The 19,076-nt window shown below is 44.2% G+C and overlaps 2 protein-coding genes across 2 annotated transcripts; both read left to right on the top strand.

Annotated features, from left to right (window-relative positions):
* The first annotated feature begins 6,384 nt into the window (after nt 1-6,384).
* NMT1 (myristoyl-CoA:protein N-myristoyltransferase) lies at nt 6,385-8,061 on the top strand. Its single transcript, XM_078590399.1, has one exon. It carries the CDS (start codon nt 6,486-6,488, stop codon nt 7,836-7,838), a length of 1,353 nt encoding a protein of 450 aa, XP_078446525.1. The 5' UTR covers nt 6,385-6,485; the 3' UTR covers nt 7,839-8,061.
* Nucleotides 8,062-8,125: 64 nt separating this feature from the next.
* On the top strand, nt 8,126-18,330 carry LOC144715475 (S-adenosyl-L-methionine-dependent methyltransferases superfamily protein). Its single transcript, XM_078590400.1, has 7 exons — nt 8,126-8,315; nt 8,463-8,566; nt 16,134-16,267; nt 16,741-16,883; nt 17,545-17,616; nt 17,694-17,819; nt 17,937-18,330. The coding sequence occupies exons 1-7, from the start codon at nt 8,234-8,236 to the stop codon at nt 18,101-18,103; spliced, it is 828 nt and encodes a 275-aa protein (XP_078446526.1). The 5' UTR covers nt 8,126-8,233; the 3' UTR covers nt 18,104-18,330.
* Nucleotides 18,331-19,076: the final 746 nt, after the last annotated feature.

The raw sequence follows: 19,076 nt of genomic DNA, 5'->3' as shown, positions 1-19,076 counted from the left end.
GTTTTACAAGAAGGTAGTACGACGTAAAATGAAGTCAAACTGGATGATGTCGCCGACCTTCATCTTCAACTCGAAGTCTACCGATGCTTGGATCACTACTGCGCTCATATTCTCACCATTGTGTTTATCAACTAGCTCGCGTATGGCAAGTACACATTCGCATAGTTCCCACTGGTTGTTCACCCAATGCACCGTGATATCGAGAAGACCGCATGAATTCTTGGTGGTCCATGCATCAAACGTCAGGGAGACCCTGGGGACATTTGCCAATAACTCTACAAACTTCTCCTTCATGGTCCAGTACAGCTTACGAGTCACATCCTTTATTGCCTTCGAACCTAGCGGGTCAACTTTCGTCTCCGCAGCGTACTTCCACATAATCTTGAACCCACGTTGTCTACTATAGCCCATGACGAGTCCATGAGGCAAACAAACTGCGCTATGATCTCCTTAGTCTTCTCTAGCATCTTCTTGACGGCACTACCCTACCCATACGCCTCAATTATTGTAAGTTGATCGAGATTAGTCCCCTTCATCTCGTGGTTTATTCTGCTATGGGTGAACTCCAAGTGCCTCCAGAAAATATTTGTATAACTGTTTTTTCCACGCTTCAACCTATTGCGCAATGGGTCAACTTTTTGGTCGCAGCATAGTAGGCAAGCCCATAAGCCTGACCCTAACTCTGTGAAGTATCGCAATATTTTAGCCTTCCCTATACGCCTGGGACGTGACGGCCCTACCACCGGTAGAGGGGTCTCTTGAACATCCTCCTGCGAGGACTCAACTGCCAAGTCAACGCACCCGTCGTCAATTGGAGTTTCCATTGGCGACTGTGTCGTAGGTAATAGGTGTAAGATCTCATTTACTCAAATTCAAAAAATAAGTCATTCAAATTGAGAAATTACTTATTCATTCATAAATTTATCTTCGAATGAAAGGCGAAAAAGCTTCACGTTAAAATCCATAGAGAATATAATCATAAACATATATATTCAAGTTAAGCACCTAGACAATTCAATCATAAATTTTATCAAGTAAGAAACGGGGAAAATTTTTCACATTAAATTCTACCAAGGGAGATTCAATAATTTACAGCCATACACGGTAAATAATACAGTTATAGTGGGCACAATTTTCACTATTTGAGACTAAAACATAGAATTGTACATAAAACCAAGAAATGAAATACCTACATTGCGAAGACGAGTAGATTCCTGTTGTGTCTTGATCCTGGCTTCCTGCCTCCCGACTTTTGAAACTGCTATCAACAGATCGGACAGCACTTATATGGTCTAAAAAAAATAAAGAAAGAAGAAATCAACAGCATGAGTACTTAGGTAGTATAATTTTAAAAGATGACAGGTATAAAAACCATGAACATTTTACTTAAATTAGAAACTCATACACGGCTGAGTTTTCTTTTTCAGTTTGACCCAGTCAAAAAAATAAGAGTAATTATTTGATGCAAAAAAGACACATCTAAACACCGCAGAACATCTTACATAAATTGAGAATTCAAAAAAAATTATAAATATTCTTTTCTTAAATTCCTTAGCAACAATGTCATTGAATTTTTCATTTATATAATGTAAGTCTATCATTCAGAATTCCAACTTGTCTTCATCCCTACTTCATTGTTTCATATGGAAGGTAAATACTTTGCATGACATGTGAACTTCTTTTAAGTCAGTATGAAGATCTAAAAGTAAGATATGTTATGATGATGTAAACGAATATTGTTCATATCATATCATGATTGGGATAGGAGGGGAATCCGGTAGTGTAGACATCACAAAGGCGAGAGATCTGATGGGGTGGATGTTGTCAATGGGTCTACGACAAGGGCAACATTATCGATGCAGTATATTTAAATTATACTGTCTTGGGGATCAGAAAATACTTAATGCATAATAAAAAAATCCTCTGGATTGGATTAACTGTTCCTACTTTTTATGAATTTGCATCAAAGCTTTGAATATAAGTTATGAAATCTAAAAACTTAGGCTGTATAGAAATGCTAGAAATAAATCCGCAGGCCCTATCAATGGTTCTTTTTCCAAAATCCTACAATTTTATACACATTTAGTATTCATACAAATACAGTGGAAGGATTATAATTCAATTTCGAGATCAAAGTTCTAAACTATATCTTCGTTCCATCTACAAACATAACTTTAAGCTTATTTATCAAAGTCCATATGTCCAGGCAGTGACTGAAAAAATAAAGGGAAGATGTTAATCTATAAATCCATGCTTTCCCATCCTACGAAGTATAACTCCACTCAGTCCTACCATCGGTATTCTATACTGAATGTTAGATCCATTAAATTTCACATTCAGACATACTCCATTCTAATTAAGCAACTCTAATTGAGCTTGAACTTTAAAGACCAAAGTTTGGACAATTTAAACAGTTTGCAGCATTTGTGAAGATCAAGGGAGCTTAATATTCATAGACCGGTTGGCCAGGATGTTTGTACGATCTGTATTGGAACTACTTACAGATGTGAATGTCGCACTTGTAAAGTATAGTATCTTGACTGAACTTTGGGTTATAACTTGTCTTGTTATAGCTTGTTCCTCTGATAATGCAAATGCCCTTGGATGACCCTCATCACATACAGCTAGTATGTCTGAATGTGAACACAATAGTGCTGAATGATCCAAAAAAATTCAATTCAAAAAATGAACACAATATGTTTTAACAGAGTTACATTAAATACAATTTTAAACTTAAGTGCAGAATGATCCAAAAAAATTGTAGTAGCAAAATATTATCTTTGTCAGATTTCCTAAAATTTCTTCAACAAAAACTGATGTTCCTTTAAGAAGAAGTTTGGGATGTCACAGTCTTTAGAATACTTGTTTCCAAGAATTCAAAATAGAACCATGAATAGAACTTCATAGAGAAGAGGTTTATTCATATTTTCCATAAACCTTACACAATATAGCCTTAAATAGAAGCAGGAAGACGTGGATAAAAACTGAAAGAATGGAGGCATTAGCCCACCTCCTGCTTTACCAGAAACTAAAAAAACAGACCGAGTACGAACTAATCTAAAAAAACTGGTAATCTTCCCTAAATGAAATTAACTTTTGTCAATCTACAAAGCAATTATATGATTCAAAGTACTAAAACGAAATTACATTAGTTGAAATCAAGACAAAATAAAAAAGACATTCATTCAAGAGCAAATCTTGATGAACTGATTTTAAAGAGCAAATGAAAAATTCATCCATTCATCGTTTTTTTCTAGTCCATGATGCATATGTGTCATGCCTCCAGAAAGAAACATCAACATGCGCTTCAATCTAAAACCCAAAATCCTTATTCGTCAGAAAGAGAAATAGATTGGGCAAAATGCCTGTTACAATCTAGGGAAATTCGGTGACAAATTTACAAAAATTCTCAATTAAATCTTCACTTAATCGGACATCATTAACGACCGAATCCCGATCTAGAATTTTTTAAAAAAAAACCGCATCTGAAACAATCCAGAGAAACGCAATACAAGAACCACTGATTCCATCAACCATTTTCGACTCAGATGACCAATGAAGATATAGATTACGGCACACAAGAGACGGATCGGCCTCAGAAATAACCCAAAAAGAGAGCGTTCGAATTACCTATAGACTTGCAAATATTTCTGAAATTGAAGGTACTACGGAACGAATGCATCTATAAATACGATATTAGACATCTTGATGCAACACGTACGGCCGGGATCGACGGCGCGCGTTGCAATACAGAGTGGGAAAACGAACAAGTGTGTAATTCGATACTTAATGCAGGGGTGCAACTTTTATGAAAATAACGAGAAGTACGTCAATAGCTGAATAGGACGGGCGCCCTGGAAGAGTTCACGTACGTGCTATGTACGATCCGACTCCCAATGACCCGATAGATCAATCGATGGACGCCAACGATGCGGGTACCCTCGATCCGACTGACTGTTCCCGGTAATGGAGGCGGACAAGAAAACAAGGCGAAACATCTACCCGAACCCCAAGGTGAAAAAAAGGCGTGTAATGGCAAGCCTCGGCGATGAAGCACGTGAGGAAATATTGCAAGAAATAATAATACTCAAAAGGGGAGGGGTGTAGCGGTGTGACCTGCGGACTAAGGTCCGGTAGTCGCGGTGGATCGAAGCCGAGTCCTTACTGGCGTGGTGGCCCGATGCGGCGAGACAGAGGACGAGCAGAGTTGATCGGCCAAGAGGCGTCTGGGCACGAGGGAACAGGGCGCCGAGGGCGTCCGGGTTGGCACGGGAAGTCCCGATGGTGAGCATCCTTGGGCGAAGCTGGACCTTCCGGGGAAATGCCGGGGGCGGCTGACGAGCATGCTTGGAGGGCGCGGTCCGTGGCAGGCGTGGCCACGGCGAGTTCCGAGGGCCCGAGGGGCGTCGGAGCAAAAGGGTGGGCGGCGCCTGGATTGGGGCCGTTACCCTCGAGCATGTGGCAGGCGTCCGGGCCCGGCCGCGGGTGGTGAGCGGCGGCGCTGGTCGCGGAGTGGGCAACCCTCCGAAGGGCCACTGCGGCGGGCAGCGGCACGCCGGGGGAGAACACCGTCGGGGCCGATCGGGCGCGTTCGGAGGAGGAAGACGAATGGGCGGTTGGTGGTCGAGCAGCCGCACGGAGTCGCCGCGGTGGTTCGCATGCGGCGTTCTGGGCGGCTCTGCGGCCGGAGGGCGGACGCGCCGGAGCCGGTCGCGCAACCGGCCGTTGGCGTCGGCCTGGTCGGCTCTGCGGCCGGCGGGCGGACACGCCGGGAAATGGCAGCCGTTCGGGGGCGGCGGTCCGGGCGAGGTCGCACGCACGTGGGCACCTGCTGAGGAGCGGCGGCGACCTAGGCGGGCGCTGACTGGGGGAGGTGCCGATTGGGGCGGGCAGGCTCCCGCGGCAGGCGGCGGCGTGCGGGGAGATTGCGGCCAACGGTGGGCGGCAGACTCCTGGTAAACGTCCACTGGTGAACGACGGCGATCATGGTGAATATCGAACGGGGCAACGGCGGCGGCACCTAGGCTGGGCGCCGACGGCGGCTGTTGGGCGCTGGAGTCATCGGCCGCCGCGGCGGAGGAAAGGCGTCTCGGCGGCGGCGGGCGGCGGGCTCCGGCGGTCTCTCCTTCGAGAGATGGAAGTGGGTCGGCGGCGGCACGTTCCGGCGTAGCAGGTTCAGTCTTCAGGTCAATGGCGGTCAGCGGCGGCGGCGCGACGGCGGCAGCTCCCTCTTCTCCCTCAAGGATCCCTCCCTCCTCTTGGAGGGTTTCTCCTCTCCTAAAAATCTGCAAAACAACTCCAAATTTCTCTGTCTCCTCTAGGGCATCTCTTCTCCTTTTATAGGGGGAGAGAGGAAACCCTAGGGGTCGGCCCGTAATTAGGGAAAACCCCTAATCGAGCCATAAAACGCGGTTCGAAGTGCAACGGAAGGGCCAAAACACAGAGGCCCTCCCCAAACAAAACACAACGAGAAAGTTCAGGAAAACGCGAGGAAAATAAATTGGGGAAGCCTCCTCATCACGCCGTGTATTTAAACTCCTGGTCCTTCTCGTCAGCTCGGGCGTCACCGGGTGTTGACCTTGTGCTTCAGCTTGCGGATGGTCCCCCATCACATCTTTATATCTCTTTCTCCCTATCTCAAATTGCATGGAAAACAAAAAAAATTTGCACAACTCATTGTGAGAGAGAGAAGAATTGCAGCTTGCCAGAGAAGATCAACGTGATCTTCGACGATCGAAGTTCTGACTTCGAGTTTGACTTTGACATGCTTCCGACTTGGAGTTCCGACTTCCGACTTCGACTTGGCGACCGGCAACTGGCGAGTCCTATTTCGACTCGACCTAAGGGGAGTAGGGGACTTCGACCGTTCGACGGTTAGACCAATTGACGGGTTCGACGCAGAGAATTGGATTTATTTTACTATGTTTATTAAGATAGTAAAATAAATTATATTATTTCCGTCACCAGTTACGGTGACGGCATCACGGGGACGGTGATGTGACGGAACGAGGATCAACGGTGACATGACGGAATTTGTATAAACCCTTGGACGCGTGACGAGATGGTGACAAACATTTCGTCACTCAACGTCGTCCGTCCCGTCACGTCCCGGACGTGCTGTTCCCTATGTGTAACTATTTGCCAACATCAACTCAAGTAGCGCTTTGAGTACACTTGGAGTGCAACTATACTGCTTTAATGTCGTCCAAGCAGACATTGAAGTCTTATTTTATTTTTCCGGTACATAAAATGGGTTTTTAAATGAATTTAAAAAAAAAGGGATCTTCAGTTTTTACGCCAGCGCCCGCGGGTTAAATCTCGCAGTGATTGCTCTCCCCGAGATCACGCCGCAGCTTCTTTAACCCGCCGCCCTTGATAGAATCACTAATTCTCTCTCTTTCTCTTCGGAAGAAGAAGAGGAAGAAGAAGAAGAAGAAAAAAAAAACCCTAGCCAGAACGCCAGGGCTCGCAGTCGCCGGCAAGCTATGGCGCTGGGCGACGAGGATCCGAACGCCGTTGACAAGGCAAACGCGGATCGGACTGCAGATCCTGTCGCGGCCGCCCTAATCGATCCAGTTCCGGCGTCGTCGTCCTCGACAGGGGGCGGATCGTCGTCTTCAGCTATCGACGCCATAGCCAGGAAGGTCCAGGATTCCCTGGCCCTGGGCAAGCGCCACCGCTTCTGGGAGACGCAGCCGGTCGGGCAGTTCAAGGATCTGGGCGATCCTTCCGTGGCGGAGGGGGTCATCGAGCCCCCGACCCCGCTCTCCGAGGTGAAGGCCGAGCCCTACGCCCTTCCCGCCGCGTACGACTGGTCGATCTGCGACATCGCCGACGACGCCGTGGCCACCGAGGTCTACAACCTCCTCTCGGCCAATTACGTGGAAGACGACGAGAACATGTTCCGATTCAACTACTCTCGCGAATTCCTGCGGTGGGCGCTCCGCCCCCCGGGCTGCTTCAAGGCCTGGCACATCGGCGTGCGCGTCAAGTCGTCCCAGAAGCTCGTCGCGTTCATCACGGGCGTGCCGGCCCGGATCCGCGTGCGGGACGAGGTCGTGGCCATGGCGGAGATCAACTTCCTGTGCGTCCACAAGAAGCTCCGGTCGAAGCGCCTCGCCCCGGTGATGATCAAGGAGGTGACGCGCCGGGTGCATCTCCAGAACGTTTGGCAGGCGGCCTACACCGCCGGCGTGGTCCTCCCGACCCCGATCGCCACCACCCAGTACTGGCACCGGTCGCTCAACCCGAAGAAGCTCATCGAGGTGGGCTTCTCCCGCCTGGGCCCCCGCATGACCATGAGCCGCACCGTCAAGCTCTACAAGCTGCCCTCCTCCGTGAGCACCCCCGGATTTCGCCAGATGGAGCCTCGCGACGCGCCCCACGTCACTCGCCTCCTCCGCGCCTACCTCTCTCAGTTCGCCGTCGCCCCGGACTTTGACGAAGACGACGTTCGGCACTGGCTCCTGCCGCGGGAGAACGTGGTCGAGAGCTTCGTCGTCGAGTGCCCGCAGACCCGCCAGCTCACCGACTTCTGCAGCTTCTACGCGCTCCCGTCGTCCGTCCTCTCCAACCACAACTACTCCGTTCTCAAGGCCGCCTACTCCTACTACAACGTCGCCACCAAGACCCCTCTGCTTCAGCTGATGAACGACGCCCTCATCGTGGCCAAGGAGAGGGACTACGACGTGTTCAACGCGCTCGACGTGATGCACAACGACAAGTTTCTCAAGGAGCTCAAGTTCGGTCCTGGAGACGGGCAGCTGCACTACTATCTCTACAACTACCGTCTCCGCCAACAGCTCAAGCCGTCCGAGCTCGGCCTCGTGCTCTTGTAGTTTAGTGCTCCGCGTCTGAGAATTTTTCCATGGAGTGTGTTATTCTTCCCACTTTCTCTGCTCGATTGATGCCGTCGATGTGAAGCTCATCGGACTCGATGCTATGAGCGTTTTAATTTATAATTCTTTTCTTTTTCCTGAACAACAAACAGCAACGAGAGATTGGAACCCCAGATTTCATTTGAATTTTGAGGCGACAAACAAATTTATCCTCTTTTTATTTCATCCTCTTGGTTCACATTCTTGCACTGTCTTAACACGCTAACCGTAGAACATCCAGACAGTACTAGAAGTTACTCCCCTAATTATCATCATCGGGGGAGGGATAACACAGTTACAAATACCCCGGATCAACGCGGGTTCCCATCGGGCCGGCTCTTGATAATTGGGATCGAATGGAAACGGCTCTCTTTTCGCCGTCTTCACTCTTCCACTGCTCCGATGAAGACGATGAAGACCGCGCAGGCGGTGTAGATGGTGAGTTCGCTCTTCCGCGCGCGTTTTTCGACGAAAGATCGGGATAACCTCCGGTCTATCCTTCCTATTGGCTTCGTTGAATTTCTTGCCGACCTCATTCTTTTGGCGGCGATCGGGATAACCCCCTGATGCTGTGTGGCGCTGCAGCTTCTGGAAGTGGAGTCAAGGGAACCCGGAAATCGCTGGAAACGCAGCAGCAGGGAGAGGAGACGACATTTGTTGAGAGACTCCACGCATTACCCGGCGGAGTGGTACCCCCCAAGTTCCTTTCTGATTCTCAGTAAAACTGCTTGATCATACGCTATAGCTGCAATATTTGTCTAGGAGATGCTCTTGGCGTATTGCAATTTCTTGTTATTTCTGGAAACGGACCTATGTGAACCGATATTCACGTTAGAGCCCTTGCAACTATTTGCCTGCTGAGATTCTTTTTTGGAAAATTTAAATCCTGAAGTGTACATTGACGGGCTCTTTATAGTACCTTATTTGAGGTGTACAAAATTTACATCGTTTTGATTATCTGCGGTGCGTCTGATATAGTACAGAAATCTACTAAAGCAATCATGGAACATTCAGGTTTGCTTTGAAAGGACTTGATCATTCATATCAGCATCAAATCGGTTCCACTTTCTTCTTTGATAAACACGGCGTATCTCAGAATATCTGGCATCGATTTTCATCGAATTTTTCAGTTGTTTTGCTGACACGTCCTTGGAAGGGACGCTGATACCGTTAGGGTATCTTAGATCGAGTATTTCAATATAAAATCTAACTTTAAAGCATCACTTTGATAGTAGTGTTTGAGATCCAGATGAAGAACAATAAGAGTTGAGGAAATGGTGATCGGATAAAAGAAAGATACAAGTGGAGAGGTGGATCAGCTCCCTCTCTCCCCTTCTGGTCGTGGTAGGCTCCCCCGTTCCAGCCTCAGCATCCAGCTTCCAGGAGAGAACTAGCAACTTCTTTATCTTACTGTTGAATCGAGCTTTATTTGTAGCCAAGTCGCACGTGCAACTTGGCTTAATGCAGTCTCTTGAAGGCGCGTTGACGATACGTTCTTGAGAAGAATGTATCAATTCTCCCTCCTTGGGCTTTTAACTTGTCCTCAAGTTCGAATGACGGGAAGGATTTGCGCAGTCGGTACACTGATTCCAAGGTGTCTTCTGCTTTGGTTATATTCTTCCATCAAATCAGCACTCCCGGTCCTGCTGAAGTGGATCTTGTCTTAAGGACAGCTTCCGGGTAATCCTGCCATTTCCAATCGCTTGTAAGAATCCATGGAAGAGGTTGGATGTTAGAAAAAGTTCCCAATGCTTTCTTGAGTAGTGATGCATGAAAGATGGGATGAATGTTAGTGTCCTTTGGGAATTTGAGTTTGTATGCTATCGAGCTGATTTTTTAAAGTATCTTATAGGGTCCAAAGTATTTTAGACCAAATTTTTCAAAGGGTCGTTTTGCCAAGGACTTCATGCGATAGGGTCTGATTTTTAATAGAAACATTTCTCCTTCATCAAACTGTTCATCACGATGATGTTTGTCAACTTGTGCTTTCATTCTGGATTGTGCTTTACTTAAGTGGAGCTTGAGTGCTTGTAGTGTGGAGTCCCTTTCCTTTAATAGTTTAGCCAGAGAATCAAAGGGTGTAGGTGGAGATCCATATCTGAGTATTTTTGGGGGTTGCCGTCCATATAATGCTTTAAAGGGAGACATATTGATCCCAGAATGATGGGAAGTATTACAGTTGTATTCAGCCCAATGCAGCCACTTCTGCCATTTCTTCAGATTTTCGGATGTGAAACACCTCAGATAGCATTTCAGACTTCTGTTGGCAACTCCGTATTCCCTGTCTGTTTCAGGGTGATAAGACGAAATTAGCTTCAATTGGGTGCCTTGTAGTCGGTGAAGTTCTTTCCAAAATTTACTTGTAAAAATACTCCCACAATCTGATATGATAGAACTGGGAATTCCATATAGGCATACTATTTCTTTTGAAAAATATATCAACGATAGTTTTTTGCAGAAAATGGATGTCTAATGGCTATGTAGTGAGCATACTTACTGAGGTGATCCACTATAACCATGATGGTGTCAAAGCTGTTTGACACTGGTAATCCTTCTACAAAATCTATTGTAATGTCTTCCCATTCTTGATTTGGAATAGGTAGATGTTATAGTCAGCCTGAGGGTGCCAGTGTAGATACTTCATGCGTTTGACAGATCTGACATTTGCTCACATAGAGTTTGACAGATTTTCTCATCCCTGTCCAAAAAAATTGCTGATTAATTCATTTGAAGGTACGGTGAAATCCACCATGACCACCAATCTTCAAGTCATGGAATTCCTGTAAAATATTTGGTGTAAGGGAGGATGATGCTGGAATAATAATTTTTGTTTTATAGCAGAGCAAACCTTGGACTGAATATGGGGGGTATATAGTAGGGTCTTCCATGATTGCCTTCTTGATGGATGATAACTTGAGATCTCTCTCAATTTCTTGTTGCATTTTAGGTTTGTCAACCCAATGGAGAATTGTGATTGAACAACATTGTAATTCTTCAGATTCAATTAAGGCCCTGGATAGGGTGCCTGTGTTATGACCCTGTGTATTTGGAATGTTCTTGATGAAATTGCAACAATGTCACAGTAGATGGCGATCGTATCAAGGGAGAATTAGAGAAGGGAAGTGAAGGGGAAACGAGGGAAAGGGTGATAGAGAGAAGATGAGGGGGGTCTGGCAGACTTGACGATGCTGTCAAGCAGGCGGGATGGACAACACCTGAGCTCGTGGGGACTCCGACTCTGACACAGGTCTGGACGTCTGCGAGAGAGATCGGTTAGGTGGAGTGATTGAGACAAGAAATGATACAATGCACTTACAGTAGTGAAAAGCCATTTTCTCTAGCCTGATGTCCGGCTTAAGTAAGCCCGGCTAATGGGCCTTTGTCTTGGGCCGGGAGTGGCAGATTGATGCGATTGCGAATCGCATCAATCTGCCACAACATTTTTCTTCCCAGTCTTGTTCCTGATTTCAAGGTTGAACCCCAACAGTTTTGACAACCATTTATGATAATGCAATGGAATCTATTTTTGATCTGACAAGAATTTCAGACTAAATTGATCTGTGTGGATGAAAAACTTCTGAAACATTAAGTAATGTCTCCACTTTCGGACTGCCCAGACAACTGCGACAAGTTTCCTTTCATAAGCTGATTTCTGTTGTGCTCGTGTTAGCAGCGGTTTACTAAAATATGCAATAGGTTGTGATTCTTGCAAAAGTACAGCCCCTACAGCTTGGTTGGATGCATCAGTTTCTACTGTAAAAGGTAGTGAGAAATTTGGTAATCTTAATAGGGGGGCATAAGATACAGCTTGTTTGAGAGCTTAAAATGATTGTTCAGCTACGACAGATCACTGAAATTAATTCTTTTTCAATAGGGCTGTCAGGGGCTGGGCAATAGCTGCGTAATTCCTGACTAATCTGCGATAGTAGCCTGCCAGACCCAAGAATCCCCTTAGTTGCTTGATGTTGGTGGTAATCTTCCACTTCTGGATGGCCTCAATTTTGGAGGGATCAGTAGATACCCCCAAAGCTGAAATTCCATGCCCCAAGTACTCAATATACTGTCGCCCAAATTTGCATTTTTGTGGATTGATATAAAGATGATTCAGAGAGAATCTCAAACACAAGTTTCAAATGTTGCTCATGCTGGCGGTCGTCTGGGCAATAAATCGTAATATCATCAAAGAGTACTAACACAAATTGTCTCAAATATGGCTTGAATATTGTATTCATTAAAGATTGGAAAGTAGCTGGAGCATTAGACAGACCCAATGACATCACATTAAATTCGAAATGCCCTTGATGAGTTTTAAAGACTGTCTTATGGATATCTTTGTTGTGCATCCTTATCTGATAAGATCCTGACTTCAAGTCCAATTTAGAAAACACAGCCATACCATGGACTTCTTCAAATAATTCCTCTACTATGGGAATGGGATGATGATTTGGCACTGTAAGCAATTCAAAGCTCTAGAGTCAATGCACATTCTGAATCCTCCATCTTTCTTTTTGACTAATAAAGCAGGACTAGAAAAACAGCTGTTCTATGGTCTAATAACATGAGAATCCAGCAGTTCTTGAGTCAGACTTTCTATAACGTTTTTATGAACGTGTGAATAGCTATAAGGCCGTATGTTGACAGGTTGGGATCTGGGAATCAAATGTATTTGGTGATCGCAATTCCTTTCTGGAGCTAAAGCCCTTGGATTTTGGAATACTAATGGAAATGCATGTTGCAGCAACTGAAGAGTATACCTCTGCTGATGATGCTAGGATCCGTCTATTAATCCAGTCAGTCTTCTCGATGGAGTTTATCCATTCCTTTTGTGAATCTTCATCTTCAAATTCTGAATACAGAAATCCATTTAATTCTGGATCCGCCTTGATGATGATGATTTGATCTTGCATCATAATCTTCATACTCAAATGATGATAGTTACAGTGGAACCACCCCAAAGTTCTCAGCCAGGAAACTCCCAAAAAAATGTCCACATTGCCTAGGACAAATGGGATAAGGTTCTGCTCGAAACAAAATCCCTGCATATTGATGGGAACATTGATACAAATTCCAGAAGTTTGCCTCAACGACCCATCTCCCAACATTATGGAGAGTTTTTGATAAGGACAAACTGGAATCCTAATTCGCTGGACCAACTTCTGGCAGATAAAACTGAAGTTGCCCCTCCTTCTTTTAACACTTTGATTTTATGCTGTTGAATATGACCCCATACTTTTAGTGACCCCATACTTTTAGTGTCGCCTTCGAAGCAGGTGAAATGGTCATCAGTGCCCCATCATAAATTAGATTCTCATCCAATTGCATAAGATCTTCTTCAGTTATGGGTAGAGTATCTTCCTCTTCGTCTTCTTGCAGCATGAAAATACTTATTTTTCCTGACATTTGTGTCCCGGCATGTAAACTTCATTGATACTGTAACACAATCCTTTCTCTTTTCTTTGCATGAATTCTTCTGGTGAAAGGCTGGTTAGCTTCGTTTTGCCATGCCTTGCTTCATTCTCTGCTATGGTAGGTTGAGTTGTAGTCCGGTTGGTTTGTGTTACATTTTGATTTCTCACCCTTTGCCCATATGCAACTCCCTGCCTGATCATATAGTTGGAATTGGAGTTGGATGTTGAATTTGACCTCCCTGTGGGTCTATTATCAAGAATCTGAAGATTGATTTCTGCTTCAATGTAAGGCTTGTACTTATTCAACTTAACTCAAACATCAGGCTTTTATCCTCTGAGATAAGCTGTCTCATGCACATCAGCTGGTAAGTGAGATAAGAAAGCTGCCAAATCCTCATATTCTACACTGTAGTCAGAATCCGATCTGGTTTGACAAAGATTCATGAGCCGTTCACATAAAGACTTAGAAGAAAACCCATATCTGCACTCAAAATGCTGTTGAAAGACTAGCCAGTGATCAGAACCAAAATTCTCCTCAGTATAAATGAACCAACCTTGTGCAGGGCCTTCCATGTGAAGAGCAACTAAGTGTAATTTTTCAGAATCCGTAATTCTGTGTGCCTTGAAGAAGCGTTCGACACAGTTTAACCATGTTTGAGCATGAGTACCATTAAAATATGGGAGATCTCCTTTCCTGAATTCCAATTTACTTTCCATGGAATTATTTTGATTTGCTGGTACTAGTCCTTACCTCACCTTTGTATCTGGAGTCGATGCAGAGGCACCTGGAGCTGGACCTCAAGTTTCGTGTCCATTGCCTTCAGCTGCTGTAATATGAGGGAGAGGACTTCTGTAGTGTCACTTTGATCGGGAATTACTTCCTTTCCCTTCTGTAATGTCACTTTGAACCTGGAGATTGCCTTCTGTAGTGTCACTTTGAACTTTCTTGGTTGTGATTCAATCAAATCTGATAATGTGCCATGAGAACTAAACCTGTTCTTGAAGAATATGTGTACCTCAGACGAAGGTCAACTTAGTGTACCTTGAATTGATCAATCTTCCAAGAATCTCGTCTGTTTGGTAAACTGCAGCTATACACGGTAGACGGGAAAACCCATAGCTGAGAGGATCCTCGTCTGCTTCACGTAGTGGATCACAAAAGATCGTCACCGCGCTGATACCAATTGATACCGTTACGGTATTTTAAATCGAGTATTTCAATATAAAATCCAACTTGCAAGCATCACTGTTGATAGTAGTGTTCGAAATTGCCAACGGAGAGATTAAGATCCAAAAGAAGAACGACAAGAGTTGAGGAAATGGCGATTGGGTAAAAGAAAGATACAAGGGGAGAGGTGGATCAGCTCCCTCTCTCCCCTTCTGCTCGCGGTAGGCTCCTGATAAGTTCTACTCTCGGAAATATCAAAGAAAGAAGAAGATAGTGCCTGGTCAACGCACAGTTGACCAGGCGATGTGACCTTAAGCCTCTGTGAGGCCACCCTATAAATAAAGGGGTCGACAGACAGGTATGCATATGAACTATTTCTTGAAGCAGCTGTCGATTACCACATCGGGGATGGCCAGAGCGGAGGATCAAGCCGACACAGCCCTGGAGGGAGGAGCTCTTCCAGATTTGGAGGAGATGCCCGAGCTCGAGAAGGAACTCCACGGAGGGAGTTGTCTCGATCGTCGACATTGGAATTGATAGTGTACATCGTTGCATTTACAATTCTTGGAACACAAAGTACTATTTGTATGGCATATATCATTGCTGGATTCCAGTACAGATAGGTTCGTATCTGAACCTATCAGCTCCCCCGTTCCAGCCTCAGCATCCAGCTGCTAGGAGAGAACTAACAACTTCTTTATCTTACTGTTGAACTGAGCTTTATTTGTAGCCAAGTCGCCCGTGCAACTTGGCTTAATGCGGTCTCTTGAAGGCGCGTTGACGATATGTTCTTGAGAAGAAGGCATCAGATGCATCTATGGTTTGTATCAAAATTCAGTTTTAATAGAAATACCTTATAGATTCGATCTTGCACGTCTGGATCGGAAAGAGAGAAACAAAATCAAAGTAAGAAGAGAGGTTCCTGGGATGAAGAGGAGAATGTCATTAGGCCCTGTTAGGACTCCATTAAGAGTCTATCAGAGGAAGACCCTAGGGCTGCAATTGGGCCCGTGTCCTGTGCATGGCAGCAAAGCAAAGCCCACTAGGGCAGATATTACGAGAGTGATATCTGCCCTAAGAGGAGGGATTGGATGGAAAAAACGCAGACAAGAACTGGTACTCTTACTACTCTTCTCTTCCTCCGGTCCTGCTCCTTGAATGCCCTAACCCTTTTCTATCGCGTTTCATGTTTCCCTTCCCTTGTTCCAGGCTTCCCAGCACCCGGAGAACTAGCCGTGCAGAAGATAAATCATCAGAGCATGCAGGCATCCCTCCCTTTTCCCCACCCAATCTCTCTCTCGATTGTCTCTCTTGTTCTGAACCTTCCCACAGGAGCGCGTTATTTTGGACCGCATCTCTTGAATCTCTACACGTGGGGAAAAAGGGGGGACGGGGTTCTAACAGACCCATTGCCTGATCATATAATTTTGAATTCATGAACATCCAAACAAAAAAAATGATTGTGCTTGCATCTGTATAATTAACGTCTAGTGACATAATAATTTTGCTTTAAACCAGCCATATATCTGTGTTCTGCATTAGTATGTTAAATAGCTTGCTCTCCGCTTGACCATTCCGTGAGCCAAATTGTCGCTTTTCTGATGAACTATCTCCCTTGGCCGTAGTCCCCCCCATGATTTAACATTTTTCTGACTTCTCTTTTTTTATATCCAATCTCAGGAGCTTCTTGTCCGTGAGTTCTCTTTTCACCAACACAATGCGAATTTTCTCTGGCCTGGAACATTTTCATTCAGTGAATGGCTTCTTCAAAATAAATCATGCTTTGAGGGAAAAAGGATTTTGGAATTAGGAAGGTATGGATACCTATTTCTTCATAGGGGTTGCAACATGAAAATGATAAGATTATCTTGAAAGACAGTATTTACTTGATTATCTTATTTTTTAGCATCATTGTTAAAAGTTTATATGCGTATTAGTGGGTTTTATACATTTTGTTGTGTTTTGGCATTGTTTACTTTTTCTGCGTGTCTGTGGATCTCATAGGTAGTCGGAGTTCACAAGGAGAGGATTGATTTTATGGCCATCCACGCCTGGGGTTTTCTATCGTTTTCAGTATTCTGTTGTCACTCCTGCACTCTGTTCTGTCATCCGTTTAGATGCTTTAAAATAACCGCTTTTCTTTTACTCTTAGTCTCTCTCTCTCTATCAAGACCCCTTATTGTTCTTTCGCCTCTACCGATTTGGACATAGCAGAGATACAATATAAAAAAAAACAATATCAAATGCAGATTATTTGAGGATTTAGCTTCTACCCATTTTCATGCAGTGGTACTGGAGCATTGGCCATCTTTTTGAAAAAGTTGTTTGCAGTTGACATCACAACCTCAGATTTTGACGATCTGGAAATTGAGGAAAATATTGCTCACAATTGTGCGGCAAATGGGTTGGAGATCTTGCCCCACATCCGGCGTATGTTTTTCTACGGACTTTCTTTCATATGTTTCTTCCCCTCATTAATATTCTTTGTTTCTTGTGCCTAAAAATAAATTCAATCTCTTTGTTTGGGTGGCTGTCTGTGGCATAGCAAGCTACTTAGCTTTTGTACTTTCGTTACTTTATTCTTTTTTCCATCAACAGTGAATCCTTTACCGCTTCGTTTCGTTTTTGTCTCTTTCTGAGGATATTGATCCTTAAATTGTTGTTGAGGTTTGCCTTTTTATCCAATGTACTCGTTGTCCATCTTGAATTAGTAAACCCTACGAAATCAGGATGTTGTCATCATTTTCTTTCATGAGTCGCCTTTTGTGAAAAGTAAAATACCTCCTCCAAAAAAAATTACGTTTGCAGCAAGCTTATGGCGGGATTGCTTTTTTTTATAACTTTCTGCCTGAATTTTGGTTCAAATGTTTTGATGCTTTCTATGTTTTGATGTGGGTTGTGTGACTTTCACCCACTACTTCCATAGAAATGCGCATATTTCTTTCCGATGTTAGATATCCCTATCCTGCATGGCGATTCTGTAACAGTATTTCATCTGAGGAAGATTGACCCGGATTGACTGTATTCTGTGAGCGATGGTCTTCATTTCTCTTGCGCTATATATCCTAACGTCCGATTGGATTTTTAACAGATACATGGGGCGATCCCTTTCCTGTTCATAATCCTTTTTGGGATGTAATTTTGGCCAGCGACATTCTTCTCTGTAAGACGTCATATATCTTTAACTTTCTCTGGACTCCTATCATTATGGGCCCTAATTTCTTCTCTTACTTGAGGCAGATGTTAAGCAATACCCTAATCTCCTGAAAACTTTGCATTTCCTTCTGAGATGGAGAAGGGTGAAGGATAGTACTGTGGGGATTGAAGTTGGAACTCCACCAGAAGATAAACTTGTCACCATAGCAGGCAAGATGAAGGAGAGTAGCTTAAAAACTGTGATGTCCTGGTTATTTTTTTCTTGTTTTATTGGGGTTGAGGAGCGAGCAAGATTTTCTTATCATTGTTTCTAAATTTTTCCATCAGGAAAAGAAGTCCATCTGCAGTATCCTTTGTTTCTTATGAGCTGGCGAAGGAGACTCGGTAAAGAGGATGAGGCGTTGTTCTTCAATGGATGTGAAGATGCCTCATTGAATGTGACGCATTTGGGCGCACGTATTTACTCCATTAGTCTGCGCAGGGATGCTGAGTAGGAAACAATTGCCATTCTGTTTCCTTACCCATCCTTCGTCTAATTAAGAAAGTTGATTAAAGCATAAAAAATAGTCGTCAAGGAGAGGAAATTGTCATTGACTTTCTTTGGTGAGTATTGTGGTTCTGTTCTGACATGTCTCAGCTCTGGGGGTTTCTCGATCCCCTGATGTTGTTTTAATCATCTACAGTGTACTCTATCATTTTCATCATTCTTTTAGTCTCCTCTTACCTTTATCCCAATTATTACTTGTTCATCATTCTTTTAGTCTCCTAAGTTTTTCCCTCAGTGATTTCTCCACGGCATATTCTCCATAATCGCAGTCTTTGGAACAAGAATTTGATATGATCCCATCAAAGATATGATTTTTTTAAAAGAAATGGCAAATCCCTGATTGACGAATCAAGATATTATGAATCCAAGACCTGATCATTTGCCGCCTGTGGATTAGGGAGGATGTCTAGGCGTCAACAGTAGGTCTAGGGCGGGAAGTGTTCTGAGTGCTCCCATACTTCTCCAGCTCTCGTCCTCCCCTTAATCTTATGCTCCTTATATTATAATTGGCTTTACTTTCCAATGTATTCATAGGGTGTCTTCGCTTATTCAATTCCCTGAGGGATGGCTGTCAGAAATTGTTCCTCCTTTTATTCATGGTCACTTGTGATGCATCAAATTTCTCTCGTCTAGCTGACTAATTTCATCTTGTCATCCACAATGTTCTAAGTCATATACTATTTGTATTGCATCTTTTTTGACAAGTTTTCCTCTGAGCAGAAGCGGGAAGAGAGGAGAGAAGAATAGGACAACATTACTTTACTTCTCAATCTCGATGTGCTTCGTACAGCCATGTTGATCTATTTGTTGTATTGGTGAAAGCTTCATTTCACAGAGAATCCCTTGAATCAAGATTGCTTCACACGTCTCTTCAAGTGCCCAAAATTTGACTCCAATACTAGAGAAGGAGATGAATTTTT

Source organism: Wolffia australiana, chromosome 19 (assembly GCF_029677425.1).
Source record: "Wolffia australiana isolate 7733 chromosome 19, ASM2967742v1".
Lineage (NCBI taxonomy): Eukaryota > Viridiplantae > Streptophyta > Magnoliopsida > Alismatales > Araceae > Wolffia > Wolffia australiana.
The sequence above is the reverse complement of the archived record's forward strand: the minus strand, read 5'-3'. Positions and strand labels throughout refer to the sequence as shown.

Coding starts and splice junctions, on each gene's coding strand:
- NMT1 (XM_078590399.1), top strand. CDS start 6,486: ATGGCGCTGGGCGACGAGGATCCGAACGCCGTTGACAAGGCAAACGCG.
- LOC144715475 (XM_078590400.1), top strand. CDS start 8,234: ATGGAAACGGCTCTCTTTTCGCCGTCTTCACTCTTCCACTGCTCCGAT. Junction 16,884..17,544: donor GATCTTGCCCCACATCCGGC/GTATGTTTTTCT, acceptor GATTTTTAACAG/ATACATGGGGCGATCCCTTT. Junction 17,820..17,936: donor TAAACTTGTCACCATAGCAG/GCAAGATGAAGG, acceptor TTTTTCCATCAG/GAAAAGAAGTCCATCTGCAG.